A 16209-nucleotide genomic window follows, 5' to 3' on the forward strand; every position below is an offset into this window, starting at 1 on the left:
ACATCTAGTTAAGTCCTTTGTCCTTTTATACATTATTACTAATTTTCGTATCTTTGAGATTTTTCCACTCGAAAAAATTGATTTTGACATAACATTGTGAGTGTATAGAGTGAAGGATCATATGTTAAAATGGAAATTGATACTTTGCGTTTTCCTATGAAATTTGATACTTTGAAGGCATAAGGAATTCAAATTGAAGAGCTTTGAAAGTTACTCATAACAATAACTAGTACATAATTGTCATGAATTGATTTTTCCTTGGTTTGTATTTCTGTATTCACAAGGTTTATATACAACCTAAAAGAAGAGAGTAGACAAACATTGTTATTAGCTAAATACAATATTAGGGCTTAACAATAGTATTTAATTACAAAATTGTGTGTAAAATATTGTAATTAGCTAAATACAATATTAGGGCTTAACAATAGTATTTAATTACAAAATTGTGTGTAAAATATTGTAATTACTTTGTATTTGTGTAAATTAAAGTGGGAATTTCGAGATGTTAATAATCCTATACCTTGCTTTTGGAGTACCCAAAAAGCGTGTAAATGAAGTGGAACTATAGAAGATAGAAGAATATTTTTAAATTTTATTGGGTGTTGAGTGATTATTCTTTCTTCTTTCAAATTCGAATTATCATTTTTTTTTTTTTTGGGGAAACCTTATTATCATAGAATAGATAAACTATTTGCTATTTGGATGATATTATGTATATTCCTAATATCTAATACAAACATAAATTAATAAATTTTAGTACAATACAACCCAAAAATAAATAAAAATTACGTACTCAAGTTGATTATTTTCTATAGAGGTAGAAAATAGCCAACATTAGGTATATATTACTTTGATTTAGGTCAATTTGAATTGGATTATGTTTAGGCTAAAAGCTATTTTACTCATGTTTAATTTGTATTGTGTCCACGACCAATTAATTTTGTGAGTAATCAATCCATTTAACTGTATCAACTAGTTTATCCATAGATGACTAAGGTATGTCTATTCAAATGTTTTTTGTCAGTCATATCAATTGATGTCATAAGACTCATAACTAATGATAGATACATTTTGCGCTTGTCTAGATAACTCTTTTTCAAAAATTCTTATTTGTACATTTAGATTAGTGTAAATCCCACAATACTGAATCATAATTTGTACACATGGAGTTATATATGGGCGACAAAACCTCGTATTTTTTCATTATTAATTGGCTAAATTACATCATTAATTGGTTAAATGTATATATAATTTGTTCAAAATTATATGTAGAAGGAACATCTATATAAACTAAAATTTAAACAACTATGTTTTGCACAATCAAATTAAACTTTGCACCATGGATTATTATATTAGCACATCATACACTAGATAAGAGGATTATATTCAAGGAAATTCAATGCTAATTAATTTGACAAAAGAATAGAGTGGATACTCAATTCTTTAATTACAAGGTACAACACTAATTACACATAACAAGCTAGGGTTCCTTCATTTCTTAGGAACACTAGCAAACTTTGTTACAACATTAAGTGATTAAAGAAAAACAAAGGACTTAATTAACTTAACAATGAAATAAAAATAAAAACACATCTGTACCACCCATGAACAACATATATGACTCTCCATGGACATTGAAATTTAATTCCTTTCGACTACACTCCTATGTCGATCCAATGAATCTATCGCGTGCATCAATAGCTAGTTTTGAATGGACGATACACCTTAAGATCAGAGGCAACACCGGCAATTGATCCACCTGCAGCAGCAATCGAGATCACTAGACAAGCCAAGCTCAACATTTGAAGACACACCCATTTAGTACTCCACTTTGGCAACTTCTTTTGAGCAATGTACATCTCAATAGGGAAGTACACGGTTAAAGGCCAAAACCCGAGTGCTCCAAGTAGTCCTACAATGTCGTTGAAGAAAGGAAGAAGCATTGAAATAAGCGTGGTTAACACCACAAATACACTTCTCCACACCAACCTAAAGAGGTTTAGACTGTAATAAGACCTTAAACCCGGAATTCTAATTTTGATATCTTTGGTGATGAAATCACTGTCAGGCCATCTTTGGAATGCCCATTTTTCAATGAATGCAAAGAGGGGTTGACAGTAGACTTGGTATGCTCCTACTAAGTGGATTACTATGGCTGCATTCGCGATGTCTAGGAGCCAAAAGGGGTTGTAGAATCCGAAACCAGTAAGGAGATTTCCTGGTGCAAGATCACCAAACGCGGCATAGCCCATACATCCACAGAGCATGTAGAATAATGTTGTTACCGCGATACTTATGAATGAGGCTTTCTTCATTGTCTTGGATTCTGCTGGTGGTGATCTCACAGTGTCCTGATCAATTCAACAGAAAATCGCGTAAATAACCAACTTAACTAATTTAACTACCTTAGCAAGTTAACAGTCAAGTATTTTCACAAATTAGTACCTGGATCTCAATAAGAATGATTGAGAAAGAATAAGCAAAGGCGATATCACCAAGAGCTTGGAAGCTCCTCCATATCTTCTGTGTTTCGGTCACTGTTCCTACACTTATTCCAGTGAAACTACCCTTGAAACTCTTGTTAGCTGCACCCAAAAATAAACCAAAACATGTTAAATTTGTACAAAAAAATTTAACCAAAATGCTTAAAATGTAGATTTTGTAAGGAATATGAACCTGCTACTTGAACAATTCCTAGAGCAAGTCCAATGGCAGAGTAAGTAAAAGACATAACAGCCGCGACTATTGAGAGCCACCAAATTTGATCAAAGTCAGGAATCTGAGAGAATATGATTTCTGCAATTCCAAAAGCTATCATATAAGGGTTGCTCGACATGTGACATGGGTTCTTCCCTCCACTGTCATGGAAGCAGTTTGATCGTTTTATCGCCCTGTCAAATAAAATCATTAGTACTCATGTATACAGACTTAACTTGTCTCAAACTTTTATATTGTACAAGATGAAAATATGCATAATAACTCACATCATACTGATAGATGCTGCTATGGTGTATCCTATTGCAACGCCGAAAAGGTTCACATACTGAATTAGTCCACATAACTTCACCTGTGCACCTCCTACAAAAAAAAACATAGATAAACCATGTGTTAGTATGTATAAATTTTAATTCTGACCCGTTAATTATTATGTGCAACAGAGAAATATTAAAAAAATAACGGAGGTAGTATATATGATTTTACTATTGCATATGAAAGTTAAATATATTTACCAAGGTTAGATCTAACAGCATCCATGTAAGTATAGTTTCTCTTGCCCGAAATTGGGTCACCAGAACGGTAGCAATCGGCTAGAAGAGTGGAAGTGTAGTAGATAACAAAGGAGAACAAGAACATCACGGCCGGACCGGCGATCCAGCCAAGCTGAGCTATAGCCCATGCTAAGGAGAGCACCCCTGAACCTATCACTGCTGTTATAATATGTGCACTAGCGGTCCAAACAGTCCCTAACAAAAACAAAAAATTAAAAATGGTTAAGAATCAAGATTATGTTTAGTGCATGAAAATGATGAGCTTTTTCCTAGGGAAAATTCTAGAGATTAATACATAATTGATTGTTACCTTCATTTAAGCTAAGTGTTAAATTTAAAAGATATATTTAGGTTCGAAAGTTTAATTTTTGGTACGAATACTTGAGGTGAAATAAAGAGTTAGTTTATAATTAACACGATATTGTAGTAGTGTATTATATAGACATGTACCTGTTCTTTTGAGACGGCCATCATCATCGAAACATGTAGACGGTTTTTGGCCTAGCACGTCTATGGAGACGTCGTAGACATGGTGGTTGTTTATTTTGGCAGCACCATCACCCATCTTGAATCAAGAGCAAAAAATAAGGCAAAGGAAATAATGTCAATGAGAAAATAAAATAAAATTCAATGTTTAGTTGAATAAATGTGTAATTGTTGATGAGCTGAGCTAACAATTAGCTAGCTAGGTGAACTTGAAAATTATATGACACTTTTTTGGTTGGTAGGTTATATAAAATGAATTATATAAGCTGAATTTATAGGATTGCAAGAGAATATTTAGGCAACTTTACATAAAGCCTAAACCTAAAATGTGACACTAGGAAACCTAATAGTATAAGGAACTTATTAAGGTTGAACACTTGTATGAACAAAAAGAGTAAGTGGTAAAGGGGTATATATATAAGTTGTTCAGATTTGCTCAAGTACAAGAAAGAGCTAGGAATCTCATTCATATTGCTCTATTTGACCCTTCAAAGTTCAAACACCCCCACCAAAAAAAAGGCGTTAGGTGACTGAATTTACTAAATTACCCATTTTTAAAATTCCGAAGTTTATGCCCTTCACCACTACCACGATCATAAAGACGATGATCTTTTATTAGGGTTCATTTTTTTCTTCTTTTTATTATAATGTGATTGTTAAGAATTTGGGACCATGAAAAACGGTATCACTTGTTATTGACTTCGGAATTTGTTCTAACTACTCACTACTTAATACAAAGAATGTAATTATTCTGAATTTTGCTTTTAACAACCATACATAAGAAGTCTTCTCTCACAATTATTTCATGTGATCAAACTTTATTCGTGAAGATAAACCAATTTATCATGCATGTCATATTCATCATGTAGATTATACATACTAGTCAACAATTTTTAGAAAAGATAGTAAGTCATGTCTTGTTAGAAAATTATAACAACCATATTTATCATAAATTAAACCTAAATATTAACTTAGAAAAATGTTGAATAACTTTATTTCCTCCAAATAAAAAGAAAAATATTCCTTCCTTTTTTTTATTTTTTTTAAACAAAAAATTCCCTTTTATTAAATCAACACATAACACATACTAGTAAAACTAAAAAAGATATAATTATGTTATGAATGAAATGAAATACATGTTTATAATAAATTTCTTACCGTCATTATATGAATTTTCTTTCTCTCCTTTCCTCAAAAATTGAGGATTTCTTAAAATAAATATATACAAAATAGAGAGTGAGTAAGTGAGTATGTAGTGAAGATGGGTTTAGAGGGGCAATTGCTGCACTATATTGTGTATGATTTACGTTGTTTATATAGGGTCCAAAAGGAGTATAAATGTAACAAAAACATTATTAAAATATTAATAATATTAAATTTAAATTATTACAACAATATAAAATATAGTACTACTATATGATCCCTTTTGTCTAGTAATCTCACGTGGAATGCTTCTCCTCCATCCTTATTGTAAGAGAATAAATGCTGCCTTACACCATTGTATTTAATTTATTTGAGTTGATTAGTATCTTTACATTTTAATTGATTTTTGTGACAAATATGCCTTTGTTTGAGAATTATGCCCATTAAGATGGTTGAATAATGTCTACATGTTTCATTATTGTCTTGCTTTATTGTACTAATGTTTGGCCATATATGATATCATTGTTTTTGGCAATCCTTTATGCTATAAAGTACAAGGTTGGGTTAGGATTGAAATTTAAGGTTTAATAATTATGTACTCCGTAATTTGTAAATTTGTATTCTAGCATAACTGACTATGTATGATTCTTAATTTAGAGAGATACGATTGTGAATGAGTTATTATACAGACTGATCTATAAAGATCGTCCATATTAGAACGAAGCTTATGGAACGTAAACATCCTTACCAATATTATCTGGATCGATCTTTCATGTGAACACTCTCTTGATCCACTTGACAAGAACTATACTCCCACGTGGAAAACTTTTGAATAACTTTTTAATTAAATACCCTAATCAGTAGATACGGTGTACAAAGGTACGATACATTTATTACAAGAAGTGTATTCTTTTTTTTCGAGGACAACAAGAAGTGTATTCTTATCAAAGTTATTAATTATTGTCGAAATTATATTGACTTTATTACCATCAAACTGATATTTCTCGATCCATCCCCAATTCGAGGGTAGGTAACATACAATTGTACTGTTTTCTAGGTCACACTTGAGACATGTATATCGAGTCATTTTTAGAATTTCCAAATATCGGCTGATGACACTGACATGACGTAGCTTGTAAAGATTTTGAGGTGTTTCTTGGACTAAAGAGTATGAAGATTGTACAACAAATGTTTATTGGGCTTGTACAGAAGGAAAAGGAGAAGCTAGTTGTGTCCAGGGAACTAATAGCACAAAGAAAGGTCAGAAATAGAAAGGAATTTTGCAGATGAAAAAAAAGGGGCATGAATATATAATATAGCCATTGAATTGCATAAAAGAGAGCAATTTGTTAATACAAATAGGATCTGATTCTAGCTAACAACTTTGTTGCCAAAGACTTTGGGATTGATAGGTTATGACAACTATTAAAAAGCACTTATCAATATATTAGTGCCTTTGGTATCTTTGAACTTTGAATGGATCTTTCTATTGATTATGACCCACTAATACTATTACCATAGGATTAAATTAAGTGGTCTAAACTATTAATCCATTTATTAATTATACATAATTACTATGCTAATATAATAAGTATGTAGGGATTTATTAGAAAGGCTATTATGACAAGACACTTGTTGGACTATCATCATTTTGGAAAATAAACTTAACGTTCTGCCATTGATAGTGGGTTGTTTAATTTTGAGGGGTGTGTGACCTTTCTCCTCCTTGTAATGTTGGTGGGTGGGTCTATCTCTCTTAGTCGGCTTGAGTACCATCCACTCATATTAGTTTAAGAATAAGAGCGACTATTGACTATCTTAGTTGGTACGTAATAAGTACAATTGTATAGGTATGTTTAGAAGATAAGCGAAATCTAACTACGAAGTAGTTTAGTTGGAACATTGTATAACTCTGTAGATTTTCATGATCATTAAAAGTGACATCAAATCTTTAAAAAATGTTAACGATATAGAATTAATACATGTTAATAGAAAGTTTTAGAACATGTTTGTCCTATAGATTGTAACTTAAATAATTAATTAAGTAGTTTTTCTTGTGCTAAGTATTTGTCGTTGAAGGTTAATTTACACATATCAAGAGTCTGTTGTTCTTGCATTGGTATTCTCTATAAATATGTATAATTACATTTGTCAATGACTTATTGATGTTTGATGTATTACATGACGATTATGTATTATTGAACAAGATAAGTTGAAGATAAGTTGGTGACAAGACATATATTTAGGAACATAAGTATTATCGATCTAATAATCAAAGGGAAAGTTCAATTTCATAATCTTTCAAATCAAAGCTCTATTTCGTCACACATGGATCCACTATTTAATAACGTAACTAGTGTTTGGCCTGGATGATGCATCGGGTTGTTACTTTGAACACATATAATTAAATAGATAGGTTCATGCTTTATTATTTATTTATTCATTATTTCGGGCCGTGATTTACTGAACTAAACCAAACTGAATGGTTTATGAGAGAAGGAAATTAGGAACTAAACTGATTGGAGCTGAGCTGAACTGAACTGAAATTAAGCCGGAGAAAACATACCCTTATTTCTTTATAATGGTTTTTTATTAAACCTTTGAATTAATTATTAATGGAACAACCATTGACTAATTATATAAACATGCAATGTCCTTCATATATATAATTTAAAATATAATGAAAACAAAAACATAGTTATTATCAAAATAATAAAACAACTAAAATTAGTTTATAACAATATTTAATTTTTCTTGTATGCATTACCTCATCGATGAGCATCATTAGCAGATAATGGAATTGGTTTTTTAAAAAAATTACAGTCATTAAATGTTTAGATCTAGATCTCTAATCCATATATAAAGTATATATTTATGAGTTGAGTATAAAAACACGATTAATCAATAGATGATGGTAAGGTTTCTGATGCAAATTTTTGTGGTTGTGAGTTCAAATCTCATCATAGACATTTTTCATTAGAATATGCTCATAGTTGGAAGATAGCATGGCAAGGGTGTCATAGGCATATAAACATTTTTAGGAACGTTTTTTAATATAAAAACATAGATATAAACATTTTTTAATGTCATGTTTTAGAAAAATAACTTTTTTAAAAAAAATTGAACTGAATAATTTATTTCTCATAAAATATTAATTGTAGTATAAAAAATGAATCTGAATTTAGAACTAAATATATGTCTTCGACATTTCTGTCAATATATATGCATGCATTAGTAGAATCAAGAGGTAAGTTTTACCCTATTAAACATAACGTAACTCATAGTCATATGATATCGCATACGTTGTATTATAAACTAAATCTAACAATAAATTATTTTTAACTCCAATAAATAAACATAAAGTATGTTATAAAATTTATAAGAAAATAATTTTTTCCTAATATTATTTAACTTCTAAAGGTCTCATGAATCGCTATAATTTATGATATAACTATCCAGAGTGCGCAACAATTACATACTCTTTATTCTTGAAAAGATTTTAAAGTCAATGATAACCACTTCACCTCTTCCTTCTTAAAATAGTTAGTGGGGGAAATTTATTAATAGAAAGTCAACTTTAAATTAGGTCATGATAAAGATTTCTAAATCTAAATTATTTGAGCACGTGAAAATAAATTATACTTTTAGCTTACAAATTTATTTCTACATTTACATCATAATTTTGTCTTCATTTGATCATAGTGATGTTCAATTATAGGATCTATTACTATTACTAATTACTAATACTATTTATATACAATCCTATATATGCTAGTCTAAGTGACAAATACCAAGTATAACAAATTATATACGCTATATTGCTTATGTTATAACCAATTTTTGTCTCCAATATCCAACAATGAATGATCCATTAATTTTGAGATATTCATTTTTAGTAACCAAAACAGAAAAACTTGCTAATTTTGTTGATTGAGCTTTACAATTACATATATGGCCAACAAGTGAATTTGTCTTACCTATCATTTATTTGTAGAAAAATTATTTGATATACCATTATTTGTAGAGCTTCGGAAAGCTCGTACAGTTCAATTGGCTAGACCAATGTGTAATTCAAACTCGAACTTAGATAACCTGATTTGGACCGAATCCAAATCACCTTCCCTAAACTGCCCCGACTAAATAGGTTAATTTGAAATAGAATTATCAATTGCTTATTTTTTGAAGATTGACAATAGAACTTTGATTAGATTTGATTAGAAATACAAATATAACCAGAGCCAAACCAAATGACCTTTAGGTAATCTAGTATATATAACTAGAGCTGTCAATTGGGGTACACGGGTTGGGTTTGGGTCGGGTAAGAGTGGGTCGGGTCAACTCGGGTCGGGTCAATTCAAATTAATTCCATAACCTATGCGGGTCGGGTTTGGGATGGGTCATGTTTGAGTCGGGTTATACTTCTTATCGGGTTTGGGTCGGATTTAGGTCGGGTTAATAACAGGTAGGGTTACATTGGGGTCGGGTGAACAATTAATCGGGTTTTCACGGGTTAAAACGGGTTAGGGTAATTCTCGGGTTCGGTTCAAGTCAATAATTTACGGGTTAGAATCAGGTCGAGTCATTCTTGGGTTTTATTCGGGTTCGTTTTAAGTCAATAAATTGCGGATTATAATCAAGTCGGGTCATTTTCAAGTCGGATCATTCTCGGGTTCAAGTCAGGTTTGGTTCAAGTCAATAATTTGCGGGTTATAATCAGGTTGGGTCATTTTCAAGTCGGGTCATTTTCGGATTCAAGTCGGTTATGTTAAAGTCAATAATTTACAGGTTACAATCAGGTCGGGTCATTTCCAAGTCAGGTCATATTCTGGTTCAACTAACTATAAATAGATAATTATCATTTTTAAATTATCAAGCTAATTATTTCCTTTGACTATAATATATATGCAATATACTAGGGAACTATAGTATATAATTTAGGAAGATAATTATCTTCTTTGACCATACAACAAATATATATTATATTTAACTCTTAAATTTGAGGATGATGCTCCTTTCTTTTGCTTGCCTGGACCGACTTGGTCTCCCAAGACAAAATACTTTGATCAATAATAATAAGGTGGTCTAAATTGCATTTTAGGTGATTTGAAATCGGGTAAGGAACAATTTGGGTTAAATTTAGGACGGGTCAATAACAAGTCTTGTTAATTACGAGTCGGGTTAGTAACAGATCGTGTTGAATTTTTGGGTTGGGTAAGTAATAGGTATGGTAAAATTTGGGTCAGGTCAATAACAAGTCGGGTTGAATTTGGGTCACGTCAATAACAAGTCGGGTTGATCTGATTTCAGGTTCGGTTAAATTCGGGTCAGGTTAGGAACGGGTCGGGTTGAATTCAGGTCAGTTTAGTAACAAGTCGGGTTAAATTCAAGTTTTGACGGGTTAAAAAGGGTTTGGGTCAATTTCGGTTCAAGTCGGGTTCGGTGCAAGTTAATTAGGTTGGTCGTTGTAAACCGGTAAATAGGTGCAAATTGTAAACCGGTAAATTGGTCATTTAAAAGCAAATTGAATGGTTCCACACACCCAATTGGACTCCCGGAGGGTATAAGGGACCATGGTAAACATTTCGGCAATTTTCAATTCCGGGAGAAAAAAAGTCAAAAATTTCTAATATTGAAGGCTAATATCCACGCTTTTTGAGTAATTTTGGAGGTTTCGGGGCCCGGTGTCGAAAAGTATTGAAATCCTGTGGGATACATCTCGGGGTCATATAATGCCGTTTTGAATCATATATGATCATTATTTGTTGTCATAAATGTTCGTGGTAGGCTTGAATTAATAAAACCGATGCAAGTTGTAAACCGGTAAATTGGTTGTTTAAAGGCAAATTGGATGGTTCCACCCATACAATTGGACTCCCGGAGGGAATAAGGGACCATGATAAACATTTCGGCAATTTTTATCTCTGGGCGAAAAAAATCAAAAAATTTCAAAATTAAAGGCTAATATCCACGCTTTTTGAGAAATTTTGGAGGTTTCGGGGCCTAGTGTAGAAAAGTATTAATATTTTAGGAGATACATCTCGGGGCCATATAATGCCATTTTGAACCATATATGATCATTATATGTTATCGTAAATGTTCGTAGTAGGCTTGAGTTAATGAAATCCGTGCAAGTTGTAAACCGGTAATTAAATTGGCCGTTTAAAGGCAAATAGGATGGTTCCACCAACCCAATTGGACTCCTGTAGGGTTTTAGGAACCATGGTAAACATTTCGGCAATTTTCATTTCCGGGCGAAAAAAAAATCAAAAAATTCCAAAATTAAAGACTAATATCCACGCTTTTTGAGAAATTTTGGGAGGTTTCGGAACCCGGTGTCGAAAAGTATTGAAATTTTAGGGGATACATCTCGGGGTCACATAATGCTGTTTGGAACCATATATGATAATTATTTGTTGTCATAAATGTTCTTGGTAGGCTTGAGTTAATGAAATCGGTGTAAGTTGTAAACCGGTAAATTGGTCGTTTAAAGGAAAATTGGATGGTTTCACCCACCCAATGGGACTCTCGGATGGTATTAGGGACCATGGTAAACATTTCGGAAATTTTTATTTCCAAGCGAAAAAAGTCAAAAATTTTAAAATTAAAGGCTAATATCCATGCTTTTTGAGAAATTTTGGAGGATTCGGGGCCTAGTGTCGAAAAGTCTTGAAATTCTAGGGGATACATATTAGGGTCATTTAATGTCATTCGGACCCATATATGATCATTATTTGTTGTCATAAATGTTCGTGGTAGGCTTGAGTTAATGAAATCGGTGCAAGTTATAAACCGGTAAATAGGTCGTTTAAAGTTAAATTGGAAGATTATATCCACCCAATTGGACTCTCGAAGGGTATTAGGAACTATAGTAAATATTTCGGCGATTTTTATTTTCAAGCGAAAAAAAGTTGAAAATTTTCAAAATTAAAAGCTAATGTCCACGCTTTTTAAGAAATTTTGGAAGTTTCGGGGCCCGATGTCGCAAAGTCTTGAGAATTTAGGAAATACATCTGGGGGATCATATAATAACGTTTGGAACCATATATGTTCATTATATGTTGTCATAGATGCTAGTGGTAGGCTTGAGTTAATGAAATAAGTGCAAGTTGTAAACCGATAAATTTGCCGTTTAAAGGAAAATTGGATGGTTCCACTTAACCAATTGGACTCCCGGAGGGTATTTGGGATCATGGTAAACATTGCGGCAATTTTTATTTTCGAGCGAAAAAAGTCAAAAATTCCAAAATTGAAGGGTAAGATCCATGCTTTTTGAGAAATTTTGGAGGTTTCGAGACCCGGTGTCGAAAAGCATTGAAATTTTAGGGGATACATCTCGAGGTCATATAATGCCATTTGGAACCATATTTATGATCATTACATGTTGTCATAAATGTTCGTGGTAGGCTTGATTTAATGAAATCGGTGCAAGTTGTAAACAGGTAATTTGGCCATTTAAAGGCAAATTGGATGGATATACTCTCCCAATTGGACTCCCGGAAGATATAAGGGACCATGGTAAAAATTTCGGCAATTTTTATTTAATTTTCGGACGAAAAAAAAATTCAAAAAATTCTGAAATTGAAAGTTTTATATCCACGTTTTTTGAGAAATTTTTTAGGTTGATTACGGTGTCGAAAAACTTTAAGATTTTAGGGAATACATCTCAGGGTCATATAATGTCGTTTGGAACCGTGTATGATCATTATATGTTGTCTTAAATATTTACGGTAGGCTTGAGTTAATGAAATCGGTGCAAGATGTAAACCGGTAAATTGGTCGTTTAAAGGCAAATTGGATGGTTCACCCATCCAATTGGCCTCCCGAAGATTATTATGGACCATGGTTTTCAATTTTTATTTTCGAGTAAATAAAAAGTCAAAAAATTTCAAAATTAAAGTTTAAGATCCATACTTGTTGAGAAATTTTGGAGATTTTGAGGCCCGGTGTCGAAAAGCGTTGAAATTTTATGATTACAGTCATATAATGCCGTTTGGAACCATATATGATCATTATATGTTGTCATAAATGTTCGTGGTAAGCTTGAGTTAATGAAATCAGTGCAAGTTGTAAACCGATAAATAGGCCGTTTGAAGGCAAATTGGATGGTTCCACCCACATAATTGGATTCCCTGAGGATATTAGGGACCATGGTGAAAATTTCGAAAATTTTTATTCACGGGCGAAAAAAGTCAAAAAAATTCAAAAATTAAAGACTAATATCCACGCTATTTGAGAAATTTTGGAGTCTTCGTGGCCCGGTGTCTAAAAGTCTCGAAATTCTGGGGAATACATTTCGGGGTCATATAATGTCGTTTGAAACCATATGTAATCGTTATTTGTTGTTATAAATGGTCGTTGTAGGCTCGAGTTAATGAAATCGGTGTAAGTTGTAAGGCATTAAATTGGTCGTTTAAAGGCAAATTGAATGGTTCCACCCACCCAATTGGACCCCCAAAGGGTATAAGGGACCATGGTAAACATTTCAGAATTTTTTATTTCCGGGCTAAAAAAGTCTAAAAAATCCTAAATTGAAGGCTAATATCCACGCTTTTTCAGAAATTTCGAAGGTTTCGGGGCCAGGTGTCGAAAAGAAATGAGATTTTATTAGATACATCTCGGGGTCATATAATGACGTTTGAAACCATAAATGACCATTATATGTTGTCATAAATATTCGTGGTAGGCTTGAGTTAATGAAATAAGTGCAAGTTGTAAACCGGTAAATTGACCGTTTAAATGCAAATTTGATGATTCCACCTACCAAATTGGACTACCATAGGGTATTAGGAACCATGGTAAACTTTTTGACAATTTTTATTTTCGGGCGTATAAAAGACAAAAAATTCCAATATTAAAATTTAATGTCCACGTTTTTTGAGAAATTTTTGAGGTTTCGGGGCCCGGTGTCAAATTTTTTTGAGATTTTAGGGTATACATCTCGGGGTCATATAATAATGTTTTAAACCATAAATGATCATTATATATTTATATGTTGTCATAAATGTTCGTGGTAGACTTGAGTTAATGAAATCGGTGCAAGTGGTAAACTAGTAAATTCACCATGTAAAGGCAAATTGGATGGTTCCACCCACCTAATTGGACTCCGGGAGGGTATTAGGGAACATGGTAAACATTTCGGAAATTTTTATTTTCGAGCGAAAAAATTCAAAAATTGAAGGCTATTTCCAAGCTTTTTGAGAATTTTTGGAGTCTTCGAGGCCTGATGTCGAAAAGTCATGAAATTCTAGCGAATACATTTAGGGGTCATATAATGTCGTTTGGAACCATATATGATCATTATTTGTTGTCATAAATGTTCGTGGTAAGCTTGTATTATTGAAATTGGTGAAAGTTGTAAGCCGGGAAATTGGTCGTTTAAAGGCAAATTGGATGGTTCCACCTACCCAATTGGACTCCCGGAGTGTATTTAGGATCATGGTAAACATTTCGGCAATTTTTATATCCGGTAGAAAAAAAAATTCAAAAAAATTCAAAAATTGAAGGCATTATCCACGGTTTTTGAGAAATTTCGAATGTTTCGAGGCCCGATGTCGAAAAGCATTGAGATTTTAAGGGATACATCTCGGAGTCATATAATGCCGTTTGGATCTATATATGATCATTATATGTTGTCATAAATGTTCGTTGTAAGCTTGAGTTAATGAAATCGGTGCAAGTTGTAAACCGTTAAATTGGTCGTTTAAAGGTAATTTAGGTGGTTCCACCCGGCCAATTGGACTCTCGAAGGGTATTAGGGACCATCGTAAACTTTTTGGCAATTTTTATTTTCGGGTGAAAAAAAGTCAAAAATTACCAAAATTGAAGGCTAATATCCACGATTGAGAAATTTTAGAGGTTTTGGGTAAAGTTGTCAATTCGGGTAAACGGATCGGGTTAAGGTCGGTAAGAGTGGGTCAGGTCAATTCGGATTAATTCCATAACCTATGCGGGTCAGGTTTGGGTTGGGTCATGCTTGAGTCAGGTCACGTCCGGTCATACTTCTTATCGGGTTTGGGTCGGGTTAATAACAGGTCGGGTTACATTCGGGTCGGGTGAACAATAGGTCAGTTTTAATTCAGGTTTTCCGGGTTAAACTGGTTAGGGTAATTCTCGGGTTCGAGTCGGGTTCGATTCAAGTCAATAATTTGCGGGTTAGAATTAGGTCGGGTCATTCTTGGGTTTGAGTCAGTTTCGATTCAAGTCAATAATTTGCGGGTTGTAATCAGGTCGGGTCATTTTCAAGTCGTGTCATTCTCAGGTTCAAGTCGGATTCGGTTCAAGTCAATAATTTGCGAGTTATAATCGGGTTGGGTCATTTCCAAGTCAGGTCATTCTCGGAGTCAAGTCGGGTTATGTTCAAGTCAATAATTTGCAGGTTACAATCAGGTCGGGTCATTTTCAAGTTAGGTCTTATTCGGGTTCAACTAACTATAAAAAGATAATTATCATTTAAATCAAGCTAATTATTTCCTTTGACTATAATATATATGGCAAGATACTAAGGAACTATAGTTTATAATTTAGGAAGATAATTATCTCCTTTGACCATACAACAAATATATATATATATATATATATATATACATATATATATATATATATATATATATAGGAGGAGGCTCTCGTGAGAATTTTTCTTATGTGAGAACACTCTATATGTTCTAAATTTTTAGTCGTATGTTCTAAATTTTAAATCTAATGTTCTAAACTTTTCCTTAGGTGTTCTAAATTAAATCAAATGTTCTAATTTAGTACTCACATGTTCTAAACCATAAATTAGTTAAGTTTAATATCATAAATTTTAAATAACTTGTTCCAAAATTTTAACTTATATGTTCTAAATTTTAAAATGTGTGTTCTAAGATTTTTAATTATATGTTCCAGATTTTAAAGCGTATGTTCTATTTTTTTTACTCATATGTTCTAAATTTTTTACTCACACTTTCTATATTTTATATCAGTTTGTTCTAAATTTTTATTCACATGTTCATAATCTTAAATCAGATGTTCTAAATTTTACTCATATGTTTAAAATTTCATAAAGCATATTTTATAAATTTTAATCACTTGTTCTATTCTTAAATCAAATGTTCTAAACATATTACTCACATAGATGTTCTAAATTATTACTCAGATGTTCTAAATTTTAATTTCAGACACATGTTCTAAATTTTTATTCGTATGTTCTAAACTTTTACTCACATGTTCTAAATTTAAAATCAATTCTCATATAAGTATGAATTCTCACATATGAACCTATTCTTGTTTCGGGGTTTTCTGATGTCTTGCGGGAGAGTTACAACACCAAGAC

The 16209-nt window shown here is 32.4% G+C and overlaps 1 protein-coding gene across 1 annotated transcript; it reads right to left on the reverse strand.

Annotated features, from left to right (window-relative positions):
* Positions 1–1363: 1363 nt before the first annotated feature.
* LOC110701301 (amino acid permease 4-like) lies at positions 1364–5044 on the reverse strand. The gene is made up of 7 exons (XM_021878931.1): positions 4914–5044; positions 3720–3834; positions 3231–3464; positions 2985–3078; positions 2677–2891; positions 2446–2585; positions 1364–2351 (listed from the first exon to the last, which is right to left on the reverse strand). Exons 1-7 carry the CDS (start codon positions 4917–4919, stop codon positions 1695–1697), a joined length of 1461 nt encoding a protein of 486 aa, XP_021734623.1. The 5' UTR covers positions 4920–5044; the 3' UTR covers positions 1364–1694.
* Positions 5045–16209: the final 11165 nt, after the last annotated feature.

The sequence above is a fragment of the Chenopodium quinoa genome, unplaced genomic scaffold (assembly GCF_001683475.1).
Source record: "Chenopodium quinoa cultivar QQ74 unplaced genomic scaffold, ASM168347v1, whole genome shotgun sequence".
Lineage (NCBI taxonomy): Eukaryota > Viridiplantae > Streptophyta > Magnoliopsida > Caryophyllales > Amaranthaceae > Chenopodium > Chenopodium quinoa.